The sequence below is a fragment of the Arachis ipaensis genome, chromosome B7 (assembly GCF_059453495.1).
Source record: "Arachis ipaensis isolate K30076 ecotype BB chromosome B7, ASM5945349v1, whole genome shotgun sequence".
Taxonomy (NCBI): Eukaryota; Viridiplantae; Streptophyta; class Magnoliopsida; order Fabales; family Fabaceae; genus Arachis; species Arachis ipaensis.
This window is the reverse complement of record NC_142442.1, coordinates 12,779,493-12,805,550: the sequence shown is the minus strand read 5'-3', so window position 1 is coordinate 12,805,550 and position 26,058 is coordinate 12,779,493. Positions and strand designations below refer to the sequence as shown.

Sequence of the window (26,058 nt, the reverse complement as noted above, 5' to 3'; positions counted from 1 at the left end):
GGGGTATGAGTTTACTTGGCAGGTGTGGTGTCAATGGCTATCTAAATTTAGGAGGTCGTGAACTATTCCGGGCTCACTAAAAAATCACTTTGAGAGTTGGACAGGTGTTGCTAACAGGAAGGAAGAGCACAATAAGTGGCTTATTTGCTTCTTTTCGGTTATTTAGAACGTTTGGCTAGAGAGAAACGGCCGGATATTTAATAACAAGGAAGGGAGTGCAGAGAAGGTATTTCAGAAATCTTTAAACAATGTTAGAGAATGGAGTAATTTAGATCCTTTTTGTTGTTGATGGCTATGTCGGAGATGACATTAAGGAGGTTTTTTTTCATACTTGTTCATGTCGTAGTATTGCTTGTTTGTCGCTCCACTTTATTGTGTTAAGCTCTCTTGTTAAAAAAAAAAGATACACTAAAAAAAGATACAACTTATTTTTTATTTTTTCTTTTAACATTCTTATTAATTTTTTATAATTATATTTTTTATTATTATATTTTTTATTATTATATTTTTCTTTTCAAATTTTTTGAACAAAAAAAATAAAAATAAATTAAATTTTTGTAATTTAATCTACTTTATCACCAAATAGAATATAAAAATATTAAATTTTGTGTTCTGTATTTTATGTCTTGTTCTCAGTTTCTTCTGTTATCTTATTCTCAAAAACAAACGTAGGCCAATATATTTATTAAATAAAAATATTTAAAATTTTTTACTAATGATAAATTTATCATGTGGACACATATTAGCTATATCCTTAAAGAAAAAAAATAGTGTAAAACTTTTAGAATGTGTTTACGAAAATTCCCGCATGAGAATTAAATGAAAAAAAAATAATTGAAAATCAAAAGATGGTGTCGGAGAAAGGAGAAAGAACGAAATAGCGAGTGAGATTGAGATTGAGGGAGGTGAGTGGGGACATTCTAATTCTGGGCGAGAATTTCAATTTGAAGATTAAAGAAATAAACCATGATTTTCAATGTAATGTAGATGTAAACTCGGATCTGTGCCTAAACCTCACCCCACCCTTCTCTCTGTAAGCTTCTCTTCTTCTTCACTGGTTCCCATTTAAATCTCCATCTGCTTCCATTTTTTGTTTTCTACTCTCTCATTTTTTTAATGCGGATATTCTTTTTCTCTGTCATTGTCGGAATAAGGGCTTAACATTCTGTTGGCTGCCCCTTTCTATTGAATTCTAAGTTCAATTGTGTTAGAATCTTATATCATATTGTTAATGTGCAAGGAAAATGGGTCCATTTCATTAGTGTTAGATTTGATTGCAAATTTTAGCCTTTTCTTTTTAAATAGGAATTTTGAGATTCTATCTGAGATTTAGTTTTTGGCGGAAGAATTAGTGAGTGATAGTTGCTGGTGATTGGGAGAGAGTAGCTTGCTCAAATATGAGTTAGATTTTTGGAAGGTGGAATCATACTTCAGCAACTGAGGAAGATGTTGCAATGTGATTTTGTTGGTAGTTATATGTCTTTAAATTATTTATATGCATTTTTAACTCTGAGGGAATTGGAATAACTGCGTTACTTGTGCTTCATTGTAATAGCATTTGGATACTCATGATCACTTTGTGTTGATTGAGTCTTTCGCTGTTGCTTTTCTCAGGGGTTATTTTGGCTCAGCATTCTGTTGGTAGATGTTAAGCAGATCTACTTGTTAAAATGGGGCATGTAAAGTTGCTATCTCAAACCGGTATTAATTCTATAGAAGAGGAAAAGGGGCATTGCAATGATGGATATCCTAACAAAACTACTGTGGCATGCATGATCAATGCAGAAATTGGTGCTGTTTTGGCAGTGATGCGAAGAAATGTTAGATGGGGAGTTCATTATATGTCAGATGAAGATCAAGTTGAGCACTCTCTTGTTCAATCTTTGAAGATATTAAGGAGAACAATTTTCTACTGGAAGGATCCATGGCATGCTATCAACCCTGTCCGCTATCTCCAACCATTTTTAGATGTGATTCAATCAGATGAAACTGGTGCACCAATCACTGGTGTTGCTCTGTCGTCAGTTTACAAGATCTTGACTCTGGATGTAATTGATCAAAACACTACCAATGTTGGGGATGCCATGCACTTGGTGGTTGATGCTGTCACAAGCTGCAGATTTGAGGTGACTGATCCTGGATCAGAAGAAGTTGTATTAATGAAGATACTACAAGTTCTTCTAGCGTGTGTGAAAAGTAGAGCATCTGTAATGCTGAGTAACCAACATATTTGCATTATAGTGAACACTTGTTTCCGTATAGTTCACCAAGCAGGAACCAAAGGTGAGTTGTTGCAGCGGATAGCACGTTACACGATGCACGAACTTGTTCGGTGCATTTTTTCTCATCTTAAAGATATTGACAACGTAGAGCATTCATTAGTAAATGGAAGCAATGGTTTGAATCAAGAGGTATAAATTGTGTTAACTTTGTCCTTTTGGTTGCAATATTCATTTTCTTTTATCGTGTGATTTTTTTTTTTAAGTTAGTAGAAAGTAAAAAGGGGGACCTTGGGGCATTGATACAGAACATTGCAACCACAGAAAAAGGGTAGAACATAGAAGAATAAAATTACCATATGTTGTGTACTCATTGTTACCAGCTAAGGGTACAGAGTTTGTGTTCATTGATTATTTAAAATACTAGTATTTCTATGGTAAAAACTGCACATTTTCAAATGGAGTCTTTCCGTTATACTCTGAAATTAATGATAAATTTGGTGGTTAAATAAAATTGAGTATCAGGACATGCATATACTTGTACTTGTAATCACTCATATATATACACTTTTTGGGCAGACTGGTGGGCAAAATAATGAACATAATTCTACAAACAGACAATTGGAAAATGGGAGCTTGAATTCTGCAAGTAATAGGCAATCCTACTCAACAGGCATTGCTTCCAGTACTGAGAGCGTTTTGACAGTAGGTGTAGTGGATGACATAACAGCCATTGACAGCAGTGGCAAGGAGGTCGACCTAGATGAACTGGACCTCATGAAGGAACCTTATGGGATTCCATGCATGGTGGAAGTGTTTCACTTCTTATGTTCTTTGTTGAATGTTGTTGAGCATGTGGGAACAAGTACAAGATTAAATACAATAGCATTTGATGAAGATGTGCCTCTTTTTGCCTTAACTTTGATTAATTCAGCTGTAGAGTTGGGAGGGTCTTCTTTTCACCGGCATCCTAGACTGTTGAGCTTAATTCAAGATGAACTGTTTCACAATCTAATGGAGGCCGGTTTGTCAATGAGCCCCCTTGTAGTTTCAATGGTGTGTAGCATTGTTCTAAATTTGTATCACCATCTTCGTACAGAAATCAAGTTACAACTAGAAGCTTTCATTTCATGCGTAATTTTGAGGCTTGCACAAAGCAAATATGGAGCATCATATCAGCAACAGGAAGTTGCTATGGAGGCCCTTGTTGACTTTTGCAGGCAAAAAACATTCATGATGGAAATGTATGCTAACCTTGACTGTGACATAACTTGCAGTAATGTCTTTGAAGACATTGCTAACTTGTTGTCCAAAAGTGCATTTCCTGTTAACAGTCCATTATCTTCTTTGAATATTCTTGCTTTGGATGGTCTTATTGCTCTTATGCAAGGAATGGCTGAAAGGATAGGCAATGAATCTTTGAGTTCAGAACATCCTCATGTGAATCTTGAACAATATAGTTCTTTCTGGCAGGAGAAGTGTGAAAATTTCAGCGATCCGAATAATTGGGTTCCTTTTGTTTGCCGGAGAAAGTACTTCAAGAAAATATTGATGATTGGAGCAGATCACTTTAATCGTGATGTTAAGAAAGGTCTTGAGTTTCTCCAAGGAACACATCTTTTACCCGACCAACCCCATGCCCAAAGTGTTGCCTACTTTCTTAGATTCACAACTGGGTTGGATAAGAATCTCATTGGTGATTTTCTAGGGAACCATGATGAATTCTGTGTTCAGGTCCTTCAGGAATTCGCAAGAACATTTGATTTCAAAGACACAACATTAGACACAGCACTGCGTCTATTTTTGGAGACTTTCAGACTGCCTGGAGAATCACAGAAGATACAGAGGGTGCTTGAAGCTTTCTCTGAGAGATATTATGAACAGTCACCACAGATCCTAGCTAATAAGGATGCTGCTCTCTTGTTATCATACTCAATTATAATGCTTAATACAGATCATCACAATGTACAAGTGAAAAAGAAGATGACAGAAGAGGATTTTATCCGAAATAATAGGCGAATAAATGGTGGAAATGATTTGCCTCGAGGATTCCTTTCAGAAATTTACCATTCCATTTGTAGGAATGAGATTCGTACAACTCCTGAGCAAGGTTCTGGATTTCCTGAAATGACTCCAAGTCGGTGGATTTATCTTATACACAAGTCAAGGAAAACTGCTCCATTCATTGTCTCTGATTCCAGAGGATACCTTGATAATGATATGTTTGCTATTCTGTCTGGGCCAACAATCGCAGCCATTTCTGTGGTGTTTGATAATGCTGAAAATGAAGAGGTCTACCAAACATGTATGGATGGATTCTTAGCTGTTGCAAAGATATCGGCTTACTATCATCTTGAGAATGTACTCGATGATTTGGTTGTATCCCTTTGTAGGTTTGTTACTATTTTGGATCCATTATCTGTTGAGGAACCAATCCTTGTCTTTGCATATGACACAAAAGCAAGAATGGCAACTAACACCGTTTTCACTATAGCGAATAAGTACGGTGATTACATTCGCACAGGATGGAGAAATATTCTTGATTGCATCTTAAGATTTCACAAATTAGGCCTTCTTCCTGCTAATATGGCTAATGACGCGACTGAGGAGTCAGAGCATCCTACGGAAACTCTACATGAGAAGCGTAATGCTAAATCTTTATCTTCAAGAAGTCTACGATCTATTAGTACTCCGAAGAGATCCTCAGGCTTGATGAGCAGGTTTAGTCAACTCTTATTGCTTGGTTCGGAAGAGCCAAGACCAATTCCAACTAAAGAACAAGTTGCTGCACAGCAGAGCACCCTTCAAACAATTCAGAAGTGTCATATTGACAGCATATTTTCTGAGAGCAAATTTTTGCAAGCTGAATCTCTGTTGCAACTTGCAAGAGCACTCATTACTGCAGGAGGGCGGCTTAAGAAAGGAAATATCACATTTGATGATGAAGATAGTTCAGTTTTCTGTCTGGAATTACTAATAACAATCACTCTGAATAACAGGGATAGGATTGAACTTCTTTGGCATGGTGTTTATGAGCACATATCTAATATTGTTCATTTGACTGTGATGCCTTGTGCACTAGTTGAGAAAGCAGTTTTTGGACTCCTAAAAGTTTGCCATCGCTTACTTCCCTACAAAGAGAACTTCACTGATGAACTTTTAAGGTCCCTGCAACTTGTCCTCAAGCTTGATGCACGCGTTGCTGATGCCTACTATGAGAAGATTACACAGGAAGTAAGTCATCTCGTGAAGGCAAATGCTTCTCATATTAGATCTCAATTAGGATGGCGAACAATTACATCTCTGCTATACATCACTGCCAGACACCTTGAGGCATCTGATGCTGGTTTTGATGCACTGCTGTTCATTATGTCGGATGGAGCGCACTTACTTCCTTCTAATTATGTTCTCTGTATAGATGTTGCAAGACAGTTTGCCGAGTCACGCGTTGGACAGGTAGAGCGGTCAGTTGTGGCACTTGATCTTATGGTAGGATCTGCCAATTGTTTAGAGAAGTGGACTAGTGATGCCAAGAAAGAAATGAAGGAAGAGGATGTGGCAAAGATGTTGCAGGATATTGGGGAGATGTGGTTGAGGCTTGTACAAGAATTAAAGGAAGTGTGTTTAGACCAGAGGGAGGAGGTAAGAAACCATGCATTGTTATCATTGCAGAATTGCTTGACAGGATCTCTTGGGACTCATATCCAACATGATTTGTGGTTACGATGTTTTGATCAAGTGATCTTTGCCGTGCTCGATGAGCTGGTTGAAACTTATCAGACACGCTCCCAAAAGGAGTACCGGAACATGGAAGGATCCCTCATTATTGCCTTGAAGCTCTTGTGTAAAGTTTACCTCCAGTTACTCCCAAGCATATCAGAGTCGACCAAGTTCACCAAATTATGGTTGGGTGTACTGAGTCGATTGGAAGTATACATGACGGTGAGAGTTAGGGGAAGGAGAAGCGAGAAGATTCAAGAACTCGTGCCCGAGCTTCTCAAGAACACTTTACTTGTCATGAAAGCGCACGACATACTAGTGCGCAGCAGTAGTGGGGGTGACAATAGTTTCTCGGAATTGACTTGGAAGCATATAAACAACATTTCTCCTTCATTGCAGTCTGAGGTTTTTCCTGAGCAAGATTCAGAGCAATTGGAGAACAAACAAGCTAAAACAGTTGAAGATTTGGGACCTAATAATGAAAACATTTCTATACCTTCAAATGAAAGAGCAGGCCAAGATGGTGCTGGCATTGGTTAATCACAGGTGCAGCCATGTTGATGAACCTCTTCATTGGTTTATTTTTATTTTTATTTCTTTTGTAGTTTGGTGGTTGCTTGGTTTCTCTCACAAATAGATTCATGCAGTATATGATAGAATTTAGAATCCCATTCAAATTTTCAATAGGACCCTTGACACAGTAAGAATTTTTGTTGAAGATATGTTATAGCTTGAGAAAATGTAGAGTGTTCCCTCTTCAGTATGGTCCCTATTGAGTTCATGCCTGAGCCTGTTAATTGAGATGTATTTGGAAGATAATGTCTTTATAGATTGTATAGAGCTCAAAATTATTAGCTGCGGGATTTTGTTCTTAGAAAGCTGAGGTTTATATTTATTATTGTTATTGTAACAATTCTTGAATGAAGAACAAGTGCAGTAACACTGAAACACAGAATACAGAGAAGAGAGTTTGAGAGGATGGAAAAATGAGTGAATGATTGTATATTGAGCATTATCACTTGATCTATTGATGAGATAGAGTGTACACATATAGAAGCATAACACACTTAACAAACTAACTATAAGACTCAAGAAACAGTTAACTTGTCCTAGAAGTTACTGAAGCTTTAACAGATTTAACAAAATCTGTTATTAACCGTTACAACCCTATCATCTACCGTTGTTAACCGTCTTGCCCCAAACGTGATTCTTCCTATATGAAATATAATCTATGGCCTATGCATATAAAATACAAACTACTAAAAAGATCATGTAAATTACGAGACGGAACGGAATGGGGTGGCTCGGATCAATTTATCATCTTTAACAACTTATGTAATTGACCATCCGTACATAATAAATAATTACGGTCCAAGTAACATTTTATTCTCATCCTATAATTCATTTTAAAGCAATGTCATATCGCATTTAATAAACCAACGTCAAGGGCATGCACAAATCACTCATCTTTTCTTTTTCTAGGTAAAATAAAGTACAAGAAGAATTTAGGTGTGTTTTGTTGCAAGGTATTTTAATATTTTTAATCATTAATTTCAATTATATATATTTTTAGTTAAATGTTTTTTTAATCATGGTTGAATGTTTGATTTTCATTTTAGTCATGGAAACATTTTGATACCAGTTATGAGGTTTTGGGTTCCTTTTCTAGTAGTATTCAAACTACGGTTATTTTTAATTGAGAGTAAGGTTGAGATCGAATTAGAATTGAGTAAGAGATTTATTTATAGGGATAAAGTATATTTTTTGTCTTTAAAATTTGATAAAAGTTTTAAAAATATTCATAAATTTTATTTTATTTTAATTTTGTCTAAAAAAATTTTGATTTGTATCAAATATACCCTGACAGCTAATTTTTCAAAAAAATTAAGGTCAATTCAACAACAATTTCATAAGAACAACCCTCAGCACAAGCAAATCAAGCACAATTTTTATGCATTATTGTTAGATTGGTCTTAAATTTTTTGAAAATTTAACCGTCGATGGTATATTTGATGTAAATCGAAAACTTTTAAGACAAAATTGAAACAAAATAAAATTTATAGATATTTTTAAAATTTTTACCAAACTTTAGGGACAAAAAGTATACTTTACCCTGTTTATAATATTCTTTTAAGGTAAAAAAAAAAAGAATGAAAAGATTATCTTTGCACATGTATAAAACTTTTATCATAAATCAATTGTTATAAATTTGTTAACAGATGGATCAAGCTCAAATTTAACCCAGGACGCCCATTCTTCAATTTGACTGTTGAAATTTTCCAGACGTGGTATGCAATAGAATTTATAGGTCATGCGTCAGCAACAGTTTTATTTTGTCATATTCTTCATCTTTTTTTTATTTTTGTTTGTAAATTTTGATTTTGGATTGATTAGCTTGTGCATGTTTTGTATAATAATTTCTAACAATCTTGTATCCTATTTTGATTATAGTAAAATTATTTCTTTAATATTGTGATTTGTAATTTTTATTTCTCCCATTAAAAGAGTTTTCTATATTAAAAATTTTGGTGTAATATTTTATTTATTTATTTATTTTCTGTTTTTCGTGCCATTTTTTCTATATTGATACGTGTTTATTACTATTATTATTTTTGTGAAGGTTATTATTGCTCCTCTTATTTTTACAAATAAAAAATGGTGTATTTTATTTTTATTCTATCTAATGCATAACAGCCTAAGTGATCAAGGTGTTTGCAAATTAACCAAACAAATAATCCCCATATTAATAAGTAGATTCCGATCGTTATGGACGATATATATTTCGTTTAAAAACACAAATTAACTTATATATGTAGATTTTCAACTATCCTATCTGCTAGTTTTAGTTTTGATTGCTCTAGTCAATGACTCGAACTCGTCTTGTTCATTTTTGTACTATTGTTGTCTTTGCTGTTGGAATAATCTATTTACAACTATAATTTCATTATTTTCTTGGTTAGAAAGAAAAAGTCAAAATAGTGTTCAATTTATGGTTTTAATTTCTTAAACATTATTTAGTATTTAGTTCCTTTTTACTAACAATTATGACTTTTTTTTAGGTAACGTTTAGAAGAGAGATAGAGACTGAAATTGAGAGATAGAGATTAAAATAAGTCTCCATATTGTGTTTGGTATAAAGTGGGAGACAGATACTAAAATAACTAAATAAGAATAAAATTTAATTTAATTTGCACAAAAGATAAAGTTGAAATTAATTAATTAAAATGGGGTATTTTAAGTATAAAATATTATTAAAGTTTCAGTCTCCATCTCAAAATTTTAGTCTCTTATATCCCCATTTTTAAAGGTACTGAAATAGTAAAATTTTAGAAATAGAGACTGAAATTTTTGTACTAATCTTTGGACTAATAAATATGAAGTTAAGTCACAATCTTCCAATTTCTATCACATTACTTCAAAACAAATCCTACCTTAGAATATTCTTCAATTTGTTCTGTTAATAATATCGAGTGTATTATTACTTTAACAAGATAGATAATCAAAATATAAACAAAAGGAAGTGAAATCAAATTTCACTAAAACTTAACTTAAAAAGGAGGTAAATATATTTAACCTAAAACTAAATTCCTTGTTTAAAATTGAGAACTAGATTAAAAAATAAAATGGGCAACACAATAAAGTAGAGTTTATTATTACAAGGTAAATAATAAAACAAAATAAAGATTCAAACAAACATAGCGTACTATACTAAACACGTACTCTACTCTGATTGCTACACTGCCTTTTCCGCTCATAAATAATCTGTGGATAACTTTTCTCATATCAAAAGATCTTTTTTACAGCATAAAAGCCAAAAACCAAAAGTGAATTTTACTAAGAATTTAGTTATTTACAGAATATGCATGCCGTTAAAATTATGTCCGCCTACAAATATGTTCAACTCAATTTTAGATTTATTATTTATTATTTATATCATTGTCATATCATATAATCCAAAGACTTAAATTCAATTTCCATCTAGACAGAAACATTAGCATAAAAATACAAAGGTACCTCCATTGATTTATGTAGCACAAATTATTATCCATATCATTTCTCTTTTGGAAACTTGTACATGGCACTTTCTTGCTTGAATAAAGGATTATTATACTATTAATTAGTGGATCATAATATAATAACTTATTTTTTATATTTTATATATCTAAAAAGACTTACTATTATTTCATCATCATAATAAATAAAATATGTATCACATTCTAATCTATTTTATAATGGTAATAAGATAATTAAATTGTAAATAAGTATATTAAAACCGTAATTTTATGACTATATATATAAACTAGAGTCAATATTAATCCAACCAACAACGGTAAAAATCAGCCAATAATTTAATATTAAAAATAAATATCCAAATTAAACATAATAAAAATATTCAAAATTTAAATAAAATATTTAAAAATAAAATAAAATAAAATAATATAAAATTTAAATTTTATTATTTAAAATTTAGTATTTTTATAATTTAAAATTTAATATGGTTGATTAGCCGCCACAGACAATAGACAAATTGAAAACAACAGTAGATGGTGGTTAGTAATAATGATGGTATAGTAATGAGTAATGACTACCGGTGGTGAATGAATTATAGTATTATAGGAGTAAATAAAAGAAGTAAAAAAATAATGAAAAAGTAATTTTAAAAGGAAAAAAATTATTTATCAATTGTCAGACGAAATTGACTTTTTTTTTGGTTAGCTATTTAGTGAGCTTGATTAAACTACCAAGTTCTTGTATTGTGGGGCTCGGAGTCCAACTGATTTAGTAAGATAAATTCAAGAAAATTGTTCTTAATAGAGATCCTTGTTTGCAACGAACCAAACGTGAAAAAACTGACAAGAGCTTATTGCCAATTTAAAATTTAAAGGTGTCTTGATTGAAAAAGCAATTACCAAGAATTATTAATTAAGAATTTTATATTATTTCTTAACAAACATGTTAAGAACTCACGTTCGAACACATACAACAAAAAACTTATTTTAGTTTCGATTGTATGTTTTGATTCATAATGTGGTTTTAAATTCAACAAATTAAAAATAATCGTCGCTAATAGAAAAAAATATTTTTAGTGATCATTTATTTTGTTTTTAACGACAATAAAAATAGTTATTAATATATTTATTGGCAATTAAATATTAGTTGTCTTATATTTTATTGTTAAAAGATTTTATCAATAATTAATTTTTTTAATAATCGCAAAAAATATATAATTTCTGTTATGATATATATTAATAACAAATATATAATTGTTAAAAAACATAAGTTAAATAAGATATATAGTGATTATTATGTTATTGTCATTAAAAATTTGTTATTAAAAATTATTTTTTACAAAAATACTATTCATACACTAAAATCAGCCACCAATGAATTTGTGTATAAATATATATGTGGTTTAATTTATTTTTAATGTGTATTTATATTTCAACATGTATTTTATACTGATAGCTGACTTTAATAACTGATTATAATATACACGTAGCATAGTCATTTTTGTTATAGTATCAGTAAAATATAGAAAAACAAACATCAATCTTATAATACACATACATCTTTAGAAATTCAAAAATATTATTCGTATATTAAAATCAACCACTAAAATCAGTCACCGATGTATTTGTATATAAATATATATAGTTTGATTTATTTTCAATGTGTATTTATATTTCAATATATATTTTACACTGATAACTAACTTTGGTGGCTAATCTATTACTTGTATAATGATTGTGGCTCCTGAAGCCACGCGTCATTCTCTCAATTAACCAGAATAAAAAATCCCTCCTATTATCTATCTATCTATCTTTCACTCCAATCCCTCTCTCCCTTTTGAAACTCTAAATCCCCCCTTCTGCTTCGTTCTCTCCTCCATAGCCACAAACTCATTTTGGTCCATATAATCGCTGTCCATCGACGCTCTCTTTACGGCTCTCCCTGGTTCTCAAAACCTCATTTCAGTAAGCCATATATCTCCATCTGGAACGCCATCTCTTAAACACCATTTTCGTCAACCCCCATCTGGAAACCCTAACTCACCGAGCTGGGCGAAATCTTCGTCTCAGATCACAATCACGGCGATGGTGCTGTTAGTTTCAGCTGGTGAAATGCCGGCGATGCTGAGCGACTAAGATATCTGTTGCGTGGTTGATGCGCTCTCGAACGTCAACAGCCTTGGTGATACATGTTGGGTCGAGATCTCAACCAACGCTCCCCCGTGAAGGTATTATCTCAATTTATTTCTTTGTCTGGGACTGGGTCTTTAATCTCTTTGATTTAGGATTTTCTGTCTGTTTTCGTTGTCTTTGATTTGAGGTTTGGTATGTTTTCTGTTTTTGGATGGCTTCAGATGTTCTGGAGGTTTAATTTTAGCAAGATTAAGAAGATTGGTTTCCGTATGTGCTGTCGCGGTAAAAAAAACCTCTGCCTTTATGATCTTTGGAAGAAATCTGACCATTCTAGTAGTTGGTATAGGTGATTTGCGGCGTCGCCTCTGTGCCTTGAATCTTCCCCATTTCGTTGGGTAAGTCACGCTGATTTCGCATTATACCAACAACATCAAGCTGTATCATTTTTGTTCATTACAAAATATAGTCTCCAAATTAATTTTCATGTCTCTTCAAGAAATGGTTTTGGTATTATGTAGGCCGGTAATGATAATAATACAAGACCAACTCTCTATCTTTTTTATCCAAATTGTATATACATTTTTGTTTCACATGAAATGTGGTTGGGGTGTTGATATAATTTGGAAAAAGTTGGAGAAAAGGTAATTGCAGGAAGAAGATAGAAAACATTTGTGCTTTCAGCAAGTGTGGTGATTCGATAGAATCTCAAGAGTGGTTTGGAATTATATATTGGTATTTGTACCTTTTTAAAAGCAAGATATTTTCATTTCAATGTTGATATTTATGGAATTTTAGAAAATAAAAATTTATTGTATTTATATTATCAAAGTGGCAAATTCTTTCCCTTTAGAGTGATGTTACCCTTGGTTTTTACTGTTTCAAGGCTCAAACCAGCTGATTTGGCATATATAGTCTTCAATTTAATAATTTTTTACTTGCAATGAAATTTGTCACGGAAGGAGGAGGAGTGGTAGAAGGAGGGACTACGAAAAAGGCTCATATTCGTTAAATTCATTAAAGAAGATGAAGTTTGTGTTGCTGCTAAAACCTCAGAGGTTATTTTGTCGAAGAAGTATTTTTATTGTGGTGGTGTTGTCTATTCATTGCGTCACCTTTGCTTACTATTTAGCTGCAATTTAATGAAACTTGTTTGCTTTATGATTAGTTTGCAGGAATGGACCTTTGGTTTTGATGGATGGAAGTGGTCGAGGTCTAATGGAGGGCATGCAGGACTAACATCAGCATTGAAGACATAAAAGATTTAAACAAAACAAGGTATACTCAAAACAAAACTACATTTTATTTTTTAAAAAATATTTTTTTCAAAACACCTTCCCTTTTGGGTGTTAATCATAGGCCAAAATGGATTGAGTTGAATTTGTCATTTTTATGTGAATGATATGAACTGAGTTCTACTAATGTTTGGAGCAAAATTTATGTAAAATTGATGATTATGTCCAAGAACTAATAGGATTGCTACCTTTTAAATTACTGATTATGCTATCATAATTTTTTTCTCAACTAATAATTAAAATTAAGAGGTATTTTCTTTTTGCCCCTAAATTTTAAAAAGGGAAAGAAGAAGTATATGATATAGAGGGGGTGAATTTGGGTGGCAAATATAAAGACTGGCAAAATAAATTACATTCTGATTTAGTACATTCTTAGGTCGGTCTGTTGAGATAGTCTTCTTTGATATTTTTTCTTGCACTTTTTGCTTTGCCTCTTTATCTTTGGTGAATTGTTTGAAAGTTTGTATATTTGAATGAGTTATAGGAGAAGCTAATATTTTTATTTCACAACTAGAAAATGGATTAATACAGACAGATTTACAGACAGATTTAGTCTTTATTACAGACGAATTTTTGGTTACCGACAAATTTTGTCCCTCTGTAAAAGTTCCGTCGGAAATTATTTACCGACGGATTTTTTTCATCGAAAAATTACAGACGGATTTTTACCAGTTACCGATGGATTTTCCCTCTGTAAATTCTCCATCCATTTCCCGAAGGCGACGAACTTTTCGACGGATTTTTCGTCTGTAATTACAGACAGATTTTTAGATGGATTTTTTGTCTGTAATTTGAACCTTGGAAAATCATCTCACACTCTGATTACAGACAGAAAATCCGTCTGTAAATCCGTCAGTAAGGTAAAATAGAATTTTTTTAGATTTTTTCATTGCAAAATAAACTTGTTTTCATACAAAATAAATATAAATTTAAAGTACTATAATAAACAAGCAAGTCAATATAATTCAAAACATAAAGAAAATGTATTGATACATCAATTATAATTCTCAATGTATTTTTCAACCATACTAAAACTATCAACCATACTAAAAGCTGTGTTATTCTCCATACTAAAACAGAAATTGGAAAACGCCAAAAATCTCCATATCAGTTTAGACCTCAGTTACAACAATCTCTCAGGTGAAATCTCAGCTTCTCTTGGAAATCTATTGAAATTAGAAGCACTTGATCTTTCCCACAATCAACTCACTAGAGAAGTCCCTCCACGAGTTGGTGACATGAGCAGCTTGGGAGTGCTTGATCTCTCCTACAACCACCTTCAAGAAAAATTGGAGAATTTTAAATGAGTTTAGAAGAGAGACATACTAACTGAAACAGATCCCTGCATCGGGAACAAAAAATAGCATGAACAATAGAGAATTTTAAATGAGTTTATAAATTAAAAGCCATGGTTAATTGGTTTTTCCAGATAAGCTAGGCTTCAATTCAAATGATGATCATATACTAATACCTAGAGCTAGTAAGCTACTAATGTTGTCAAATTGTCTCTGATATTTACGGTGCATGCCGGCCGGACAAGTCGAACTCAGACAAGTGCATTGCTGTTGCCGAAGATTTGCATGGATTGGTACAAGTCTTGAACCAACTCCATAGGCAGTAGGACAAGACCATTGTTCTCCAGCAGCTGACTGGCAGATGCAGGATTCTCTTCAAGAAGTTTTCCCATCATCTCTTCAAGTGGTTCATTCAGCTTCTGCTGGTCAATATAATGCCCATAACCCTGCTAATCAAATAAAACAAGATATTCAGTCCATGAATTTGGCACTCTGGAGGGGCAGATATTTGATATTTCTATGGGGCAGAATTTGGGCTAGCACATGAATTCATAATGATTTTGTGTACATTATTATCTTCTAAGGTTAAGGACAAGACATATACCTCATGGAAAACCAGTGGTATAGCAGTTGATTCAGCTTGTAGTCTACTTCCACTTAGTTCCTGTAAGGAACATATGCTATGTTTTAATTTGCAAGTTGACAAATCAAGTTAAGTCTATATACTTGACCAAACCCACTGTTAGTAAACACTACAAAATGGTCTTTTGCTTTAATTTAATGTTCTCCACTTTGGTCTGATGGTATGGCCCCAATTTATTATTTTTCCTAAATGAAGGATAATTCTTTCAAGGGGAAAGAAATCACTGAACCTCATTTTGTGTTCACATGCAGCCAAACTTCTAGTTTGTTCATTCTGACATCATGTTAATGCATTTGATATGATAGTACAATAATAATTATAAGCAAAACTGTTATATATGTATGAGAATGATTGAGGCTGAGAAAATTAAGACGATCCAGAGTTAATAGGTACCTTTAATTGAAGCTGCAAATATTTAACATGGTCGATAATGTCGTCCAGTATATAAGCTTGACTACCCTACAGATTAAAAATCAATTGTCCATAGAAATGTGATGGCATTAAGTATATATGATCAGCCAAAGTATTGCTCACAGATAAGAATGGTAAGATATTTTTGAAAGACCCGTTTTGTTTTCATGCATGCAAGAATCAAGATGTTATACTTTCCAAGATTATCTATTCAATGTTAGGAGTATTCCATGTTCTTAAAGCAGAACCTACCAATAAAGGATGATAAAATACATACCATGACAATGTTTCTGCAAATACTTGCAACACTTGAAAGAGTTTTTGTTTACATTTTTTAAATTAGTTTAAGGAGTCAAAGGGAACATCACACTGATTAATGTTGCATTGACAACTTACTACAAATTACCTCTGCTTGATTTGGAAGCAAGTCGTGTAGTGCTTTTAGATTATCAGCAATCCATGGAGCTGGTTCATTGTCACATCTAACGAACAAATATCTAGAACCATACTGCCAGATGGAATGGCATCTAAAACACACAGGCACCAAATAAGTAAAAGTGAAACTAATAGGATTTCAAGCAGAGCCAAGATCTAGAACCATACTGCCAGAATGATCTACAAGATCAAATTCTATAGATGCATCATTTGCAGTATTATTATCATCCAACGGCCAGCAAACATCAGGACTCCTCTGAGACTTGAGAAGTCTCATCACAGGGCGATATATCAAGAAAGCAACCTATGTCCAGGAAAACAACAAGCAATAAAAAATAAACAAGTTCAAGCATAACAAATTAATAAATGTTGCAGGTGAAGGGATATAAACAGTTTTTGTGATAAAATCAAGCAGTAGTTATCATGAAATCATGCCCTAAGTTTACAAGACAAAAGTATATAGAATGAGAACACAGACCTCAGGGTCCATGTGGTAAAGGTGGACTAGGTCATTAAGCGATGGAATGAGTGCAGCATAATTTCAATTTTTTAGGAAAGTATGAAAACTTGCAATAAAACAAGCTCAATTCCTTGCTCAACAAATATCATTTGCTCATGAAAACATTCCCCATCTAGTCCCTTTGGAGAATAAGTCAAATACGTCATAATGTTCTACACTACAAGAATCAAGTCGAATCACTACATGTTAAAGAAGAGAGCATATTATAACTCTGAGCAATAAAACTGAAGTGAAGACAGCAACCAATACCTGCTACCATTATGTGGCACCATTGATTTGCCTGCTTGATCATCTCCGGTGCAACCATTTGCAATTGACACTAGACCTGCCACTGATGGTAGTGCCAAACTTCAAAGAGTCACTAGACCTTGAAGATAATGCCACCCATGAAAAGGACAGACCTACCAGGGAGGAGAGACTATTTCTTCCTGATTTGCGTATAGAACAAAGCCCACAATATGCCACAAATTTATTACTTTGACATTTCTAGTAATTAATCGCTAACTAGCATACAAGTCTATAGAAAAAAAAATCAACTGCTCATGGCTAGTCACATTACTTAAAGGAGTTCAAAATGGAAATTAGAATGTATCTACCTGCTCCATTTCGTAAATTAGAATGTTGCCAATCCATTACTGAGTTAATTTTGGCTCGTCTAGACAGCTCAGTTGGATACTTGATGAATCAAAATGGAAGATGTTATAATTTATTAAGTTATTTATTCTAATCTCTGTCACCCTAATCTGTCCTTTCAATGAACATACAGAAATGAGGAAAATGAACCCAAAATCGTGTTTTACTAATGGACAAAGTAATGGTTCAATTCTGAAATCTACAAGTTCCCAAGTAATGAGTACTCTATAAAGATTGGAACAATAGCAGTTCATCAGGTCACAAGAAGCAGATGAGATGGTTCTACTAACAAATAGAGATAGATAGATAGATAAGTACCCATGGAAGTTAGTAGCACAACAAAGAATAAAATCAAATGCAGCAGAAACCCACCATCATTATTGCTGCTTCATTGACAAGGTTTCTTATATCTGCTCCTGAAAATCCAACAGTTCGGAAGACAAGCTGTTGATGTAAGAAATCAATGTATGAGTTTAATGGAAAATAGAGAAGTGAATTTGAATAGATAAGTAATATACCTTTTCAAAATCAACATCCTCTGCAAGTTGCTTTCCAGAACTATGCACACAAAAAATTTGGACTCTTTGCTTGGCATCAGGCAAACCAATGTACAGTCTTTGATCAATTAAGCAATCAAGAACTGTCATTGAGTTGAGGAAGAGAAGAGGCTTCAATTCACAAAAATTCATACCTTAGAATTTAGAAACTCCGTTCTCTGCAACAGCAACAGCTGATTTGCAAACATAAGAGCTCTCCTCGATCATATTCTTTGATTTTCAACTTCAATCAAAACAGGGAAGGGACAGGGTTAGGTTTAGGGATCATGAAATCGAAACAGAATCACAATGGAAGGGTTAGGGCTAGGGATGAGAAGGAGGAGGAGGCCTACCTGAACTAACAGCGACGATAAGAGACAATGACAAACCTCCGACGAGGAGAGAAGAAGCAGCGCGAGAGTGGCGGCGGAGGGAGCTCGTAAGACAAGAGCACGGCCGAGAGAGCTCGTGTGACGACGAAAGGAGCAACCGCATTGAGAGCGGTGGTGGAAGGAGCTCGTGCGTCGCGAGCGGCGGCGGCGGCGACAGTGGAGGAAGTCACATCTTCAATGGAGAAAGAGAAAGCATTGGAGTAATTCAAGGAGAACGGGAAAAAAAGTGAACTGAAGGATTGGGAGTAAAGTGACCCATCTCTTTATTTTAATATTTCCGACGGAAAAGTTTAAATTATAGACAGATTTTTCGTCTGCAATAATTTAATAAAATGCAGCATTTTTTGTTCATTTAATTACAGACAGATTTTTCGTTTGTAATTATTTTCCACGGAAAAAAATTAATTTTTTCGATAGAATTATCGACGGATTCTCTTTTCTGTCTGTAATTTAGGCTAATTCATTTTTTTTGTTTTCTGATAAAAAATCCCTCTGAAATTCCGTCTGTATTTCCGTGGGATAAAATTCGTCTGAAATATCCATCTGTAATAACTAATTTTCTAGTAGTGTTTAATTCTATCATTTGTTTTTAAGAAAAGGGATTTTACTGCTGAGCAATCTACAAGGGTGATTGATGCATACTGTATGCTCAACCAGCCTTTGTCTAGAGTAATTTACATGGTAAGCATAGTCACCTGTGAAGATTCCAAAATTCTTTCATTTTTGTGCATCTATCTGACTTGAGTTATGTGAAATTTAATATGTTTATCTTTATAATTAATTCACTTTATTTAAAGATTTTTTTATCTTAGAAAAAATGTGTGCAGATTTGCAGAAATGTATATGACATAGTTCAAGTGATCAAAGTAGAAAATTCTTTCATATGATTTTTTTTAATGTTTGTTGTTGGCTGCGAATGGTAAGGAGTGACCGATTTAAGATCGGGCAACATTGCAAGAATAATATCTGCATAGAAGGATTGTGAAGGAAGATCTCACAGAAATCTCCATTGAGATGATTGAAAGGTGTTGACAATGGCACTCGCTAGGTGTTTAATAAAAATGTTTCTTTTTTTATTTGATTTTTTTTAATTATTATTTGTTTGTTTAATGCATTAGTTTGTTGGATGATACTCTCTACGAGGATTGGAAGGGCTGAGACGGTAAGGCCTCTACTTTGGTAAAGATCTTAATTTTAATTATTTGTGTGATCTCTTCGGATCTGTATCATTATCATAACCTGAGAAAAAAGAAATTGATGTCGTGACTTTAACTTTGGTTTTCTTAAGGATTTTTTTCCTTAAAAATAAAAATATATTGCTATTTTGGTTAAAAAAAAGGAAGTTTAATTTTTTTTGAATTCTCAACTGATTTGATGAGAAATTTTGGATTAAATTTACTATTTGTCATCTATGACGGAGTAGGTATATAAGGGTTTTGGGTTCGTATAATTGAGTTTTTTTGGAATCTGTTATTGCTGTTTGTTCTTTCATTTCTGAGCATGATGTTCATTTGATTTTTTTTTAATGTTTGTTGTTAGCCGCAGATGGTGAGGAGTGACAGATTTAAGATGGGGCAAGATTGCAAGAAGAATATCTTTATAGAAGGATTGTGAAGGAAGATATCAGGAAAATCTTCATTGAGATCATTGAAAGGTGTTGACAAATCTGAATGTAAGTTTATCTCCTCAGATATGTATCATTATCATAACCTGAGAAAAATGAAATTAATGTTATGACAAATTTCCTTAAGGATTTTTAATTAAAAATAAAAATATATTGCTGCTTGGGTTAAAAAAGAAGAAGTTTAATTTGTTTGAATTCTGAACTGATTTAATGAGAAATTTTGGATTAAATTTACTATTTTGTCATATGTGACATGTTAAATGTGTAATTTTGGGTTCGTGTCATTCTTATTATCCATTTGTTTTATAGGTGGCTTTACCTTTTCTTTTAGATCTATATGAATTTAGTGTTATTTTATGTTTATTGATCAATTGTGTTTTCTTTTATATTGGTAAAGGAATTGACCTTAGTTTTGTGTTGCTTAAGGATTTTAACTTTAAAATAAAAATGCCTTGCTGCTTGATTTAACAAGAAAGGAAGAATAATATTTTTGAATTTTGAACTGCCTTGACGAATATTTTTGGATTAAATTAACTGTTTTTTCATCTGTGATGTGTGAAGTGTGTAACTTTTGGTTGGCGTCATTGTTATGATGCATTTGTTTAATAGGTGCCTTTTCATTTTGCTCTAGCTCTATATGAATTTACAGTTATTTTAGTTGCAATCATTTTTTTATATGGTTATCTTTATTGTTCCATTTTATTTTCTTAGGATTTTGTTCGATGTGTTTTGAGTAAATACACATGAATTAATTGTTCTTTGTTTTTCCCCTTTATGTTGAGGTCCAATTATGTCCTGAAGTTCCACTCTTGAAAAAGTGCAGTCAGACAATAGAAATGGGGTCAAAAAGTCTCCAAGAAGGTTAAGTTACTTTTTTTTAGATGTTTGTAAATTTTAAGAAATTACTTTTTGGTAACTTATTCTTTTGGAGACATTGTTGGGTATCTCTTTTTTGAGTTGTGATCTCTTCAGATCTGTATTGTTATCATAACTTGGAAAAAAAAATTGATGTCATAACAAATCTGTATTATTATTTTGTGTATAATTGACTTTAGTTTTACTTTGCTTAAGGATTTTATCTTAAAAATAAAAATACCTTGATACTTGGTTTGCAAAAGAGGGGAGAATAATATTTTTGAAATGTGAACTGACTTGATGAGCATCTTTGGATTAAGTTTACTGTTTTTTCCATATGTGACGTGTTAAACATGTAATTTTTGGTTGGTGTCATTGTGTTTTTTGTTTTTTTGTCTTATAGGTGTATTTTCACTTCCTTCTAATTAAGTTCATTGTTTTTCTATATGTTCTTTTTTGTCTTTTTTAATATTTATTTTTAGAAAATTTTTAAAATGTTTTTACAAGTGATACCATTTTATGCTTTTAATTTCAAAAAGCTTATGTGGTAAAAAGTGGAATATTCTATATTTTGTTGCCATATTTTTTAAAATAAAATTAGTAAGGTTATCCTTATATGTTATAGCTTTTGTTTATTTCTTTAATCCTTGATTGAATTTTTCATTTTTTTTTATTTTTTGTTTCTATAGAGGTAAATAATGGGGTCGTTATTTCTATATGATGTCCATATTGATTTTGTAGGTATCATAAATATTTTTTCAATACAACTACTTGCTTATTTTTATATAAATTATTTTTTTTCTTTCAAATGGGTTTATAATCTTTAATTTCTTTTGATATATGAAAGCTCATAGGTGTGTAAAAAATAAGTTAATAAATTTATAGGGTGCAAGTTTGACTGTTGGTTTATTTTGTTCTTTTTCTGTTTCTCCGATTTTTTGGTTTTATATATTCTTGATTAGTAACTTTATAAATACATATTTTTTTTCTCTCTTTATTGAAATAAAATTAGTAAGTAGTTTATTCTTATTTGTTACTCTCTTTTGTTTATCTCTTAATTCCTTAATTGTATGTTTTATTATTTTCTTCTTAACATAATTTTTCAAGTTTATTGATGCATTATCTCTTTTTGGGTATTTAATTAAATAAATAATTAGCTTGTGAGTATCTTTATTGGAATATGATATATTTTTCATTGAAAATCTAATTATATAGGAAACCTACTAAAATCATGATATTTAAACAAAAAGGTGTATTCATGACCTAAGTCTGCTATTCTCTAGATCTATGCATAGGCTTTTTTGTTTTGATTCTTGTTTTTTCTCTTATGTTGACCTCATGTTGTTTTTGTTATCTTCATGTTCTCTCTCTTCTTCTTCTCTCTCTTTGTCTTCTCTTCCAATTCTCTTTATTGCTTATATCTATTGGTGCTAGCTTAGGATTTATAGAGAAGATTTCTCACTTCTATTACTACCTTGAATTTCAGTTGCCTAATAATTTTTTTAATAAGCAATGACGTGACCTTTTATTATTTCATTCGCTGTTATCATTATAAACTTTGTTTTGTTTGGTTTGTTTTTTCGTATGTTAATTGGTAGGTGAGAAAAGTTTTTGATTATTTTTACCGCAATATATATTGCTGCTAGCTTAGGATCTATAGAAAAGATTACTGATAGGGGCGGCTGTTTACTACATATTTCTAGATTTATATTTATTGTTCTTAGTTTAGTATCTATAGAGAGAATTACTTATTGGGGGCTGTGAATATCTTTCGCTAGATGTCTAGATATCTATGGTGACTAATTATCTTTCAAATTTCCATATTCTATGTATTTCGAAATTCAAATTTCTTAATTGATATATGTTTATACATAAAGCCATAACCCATTTGTTGATTCACAGTTTTTTCACATTTCTTTGGCCTATTGTATTACTTTTTTACAGAATTTGTTTTATTAACTGAAATCTATTTTTTCTTTCACCCTTTTAAATGTATATATTTTTTTCTTTTGAGCTCAGTTTTTGAACTTTATTGATGGCCACTTTGTTTTTTAGTATTTCATTACATAGATAGATAATTATCTTGTGTGTATCTTCATTGGGAATATGATATATTTGCCATTGGAAATATAATTATATAGGAAGCCTAATCAAATAATGATATCTATACTAAAAGGTGTCCTCATCTAAGTCTACCACTCCTAAATCTATGCATAGGTTTTCTTTTTATTTTTAGTTCTCGTTTTTCTCTAGGTGTTACCTCATATTGTCTTTGTTATCTGTCTCTTCTCTCTCATCCTCTTCTCATCCCATCCTCTCTTCTCCTATTAACTTACTATTTATATAGAAGATAACTTAGGGTTAATATAGTGATGAGCGGATAATTTATACGCTTTTTGACATTATTTTTAGTATGTTTTTAGTAGGATCTAGTTACTTTTAGGGATGTTTTTAATAGATTTTGTGTTAAATTCACATTTCTGGACTTTACTATGAGTTTGTGTGTTTTTCTGTGATTTCAGGTATTTTCTGGCTGAAATTGAGGGACTTGAGCAGAAATAAGATTCAGAGGTTGAAAAAGGACTGCTGATGTTGTTGGATTCTGACCTCCCTGCACTCAAAGTGGATTTTCTGGAGCTACAAAACTCGAAATGGCGCGCTTCCAATTGCGTTGGAAAGTAGACATCCAGGGCTTTCCAGAAATATATAATAGTCCATACTTTGGCTAAGAATAGATGACGTAAACTGGCGTTCAACGCCAGCTTTCTACCCAAATCTGGCGTCCAGCGCCAGAAAAGGATCCAAAACCAGAGTTGAACGCCCAAACTGGCACAAAAACTGGCGTTCAACTCCACAAATGGCCTCTGCACGTGCAACACTTAAGCTCAGCCCAAACACACACCAAGTGGGCCCCGGAAGTGGATTTATACATCAAATACTTACTCATGTAAACCCTAGTAGCTAGTTTATTATAAATAGGACCTCTTACTATTGTATTAAGCATCTTTGGATTGTATTTTGATCCTTTGATCACGTTTAGGGGTCTGGCCATCTCGGCCATGCCTGGACCTTCACTTATGTATTTTCAACGGTAGAGTTTCTACACTCCATAGATTAAGGTGTGGAGCTCTGCTGTTCCTCAAAGATTAATGCAAAGTACTACTATTTTCTATTCAATTCATCTTATTTCGCTTCTAAGATATTCATTCGCACTTCAACCTGAATGTGATGAACGTGACAATCATCATCATTCCTTATGAACGCGTGCCTGACAACCACTTCTGTTCTACACTAGATTGAATGAGTATCTCTTAGATCTCCTAACCAGAATCTTCATGGCGTAAGCTAGAATGATGGCGGCATTCAAGAGAATCCGGAAAGTCTAAACCTTGTCTGTGGTATTCCGAGTAGGATTCAATGATTGAATGACTGTGACGAGCTCCAAACTCGCGATTGCAGGGCGTTAGTGACAGACGCAAAAGGATAGTAAATCCTATTCCAGCATGATCGAGAACCGACAGATGAATAGCCGTGCCGTGACAGGGTGCGTGAGCATATTATTCACTGAGAGGATAAGATGAAGCCATTGGCAAGGGTGATGCCTCCAGACGATTAGCCGTGCCGTGACAGGGCATTGGATCATTTTCCCGAGAGATGACCGAAAGTAGCCATTGACAGTGGTGATGTATCACATAAAGCCAGCCATGGAAAGGAGTAAGACTGATTGGATGAAGATAGCAGGAAAGCAGAGGTTCAGAGGAACGAAAAGCATCTCCATTCTCTTATCTGAAATCCTCACCAATGAATTACATAAGTATCTCTATCCCTATTCTATTATTTAATTTCGAAAACTCCATTATCACTTTATATCTGCCTGACTGAGATTTGCAAGGTGACCATAGCTTGCTTCATACCAACAATCTCCGTGGGATTCGACCCTTACTCACGTAAGGTATTACTTGGACGACCTAGTGCACTTGCTGGTTAGTTGTATCGAAGTTGTGACAATTATGAATTAAGATCAGAGCACCAAGCTTTGGAGCCATTACCAGGATTTGTTCGAGCCTGGAGATCACAATTTCGTGCACCAAGTTTTTGGCGCCGTTGCCGGGGATTGTTCGAGTTTGGACAACTGACGGTTCATCGTGTTGCTCAGATTAGGTAATTTTCTTTTTGTTTTGTTTTCAAAAATTTTTTCAAAAATCTTTCAAAAACTCTTCCTTTGTTTTCGAAAAAAAAAATAAAAAATAAAATAAAATAAAATGTTTTCAAAAATAAATTATTCTATGGCTTCAAAATTTTTAAGAATGAATTCTAGTGTTTCATGAAATATGTTGAATCATATCTGGCTGTAAAGCCATACCCAAACTACTTTGGGATTGGTATTCAACTAATCACTCCATCCCATGTAATTATATGTTAAAGCTTGGCTGGCTGTTAAGCCATGCCAGACCCTTTGATTGGAGCTTTAAGACTAACATGGCAAGATTCCTGGAATTCATATTAAAAATTTTGGAATCCTTATCTTTTCCTTTTCATATAATTTTCGAAAAAAATTCAAAAAAAAAATTAGAAAATCAAAAAAATCAAAAAATATTTTCTGTTTCTTGTTTGAGTCTTGAGTCATATCATAAGTTTGGTGTCACTTGCATATGCATCTTGCATTTTTCAAAAATTTCATGCATTCATAGTGTTCTTCATGATCTTCAAGTTGTTCTTGGTAAGTCTTCTTGTTTGATCTTGATGATTTTTTGTTTTGTGTCTTTTCATGTTTATCATATGCATTCTTGAATTCTTAGTGTCTAAGCATTAAAGAATTCTAAGTTTGGTGTCTTGCATGTTTTCTTTGCATTAAAAATTTTTCAAAAATATGTTCTTGATGTTCATCATGACATTCAAAGTGTTCTTGGTGTTCATCTTGACATTCATAGCATTCTTGCATGCATTCATTGTTTTGATCTAAAAATTTCATGCACTGCATATTTTTCATGTTTTCAAAAAAATTCAAAAAATCAAAAAAATATCTTTCCCTTTTTCTCTCATCAAATTCGAAAATTTGAGTTGACTTTTTCAAAAATTTTTAAAAATCAAAGTTGTTCCTTATGAGTCAAATCAAATTTTCAATTTGAAAATCTTATCTTTTTCAAAATCTTTTTCAAAAATCAAATCTTTTTCAAAATTCTTAGTTATTTTCGAAAATTAAAAAAAAAATTTTCAAAATTTTTTTTCTTATTTTTATATCAAATCTTCGAAAATAATATAATCAATTAATGTTTTGATTCAAAAATTTGAAGTTTGTTACTTGCTTATTAAGAAAGATTCAAACTTTAAGTTCTAGAA

At 32.6% G+C, this 26,058-nt stretch overlaps 1 protein-coding gene across 1 annotated transcript; it reads left to right on the top strand.

Moving 5' to 3' along the window:
• Positions 1-845: 845 nt before the first annotated feature.
• LOC107609441 (ARF guanine-nucleotide exchange factor GNOM-like) lies at positions 846-6,793 on the top strand. The gene is made up of 3 exons (XM_016311424.3): positions 846-1,033; positions 1,615-2,411; positions 2,799-6,793. The coding sequence occupies exons 2-3, from the start codon at positions 1,671-1,673 to the stop codon at positions 6,477-6,479; spliced, it is 4,422 nt and encodes a 1,473-aa protein (XP_016166910.2). The 5' UTR covers positions 846-1,033; positions 1,615-1,670; the 3' UTR covers positions 6,480-6,793.
• Positions 6,794-26,058: the final 19,265 nt, after the last annotated feature.

Coding starts and splice junctions, on each gene's coding strand:
- LOC107609441 (XM_016311424.3), top strand. CDS start 1,671: ATGGGGCATGTAAAGTTGCTATCTCAAACCGGTATTAATTCTATAGAA. Junction 2,412..2,798: donor GCAATGGTTTGAATCAAGAG/GTATAAATTGTG, acceptor CTTTTTGGGCAG/ACTGGTGGGCAAAATAATGA.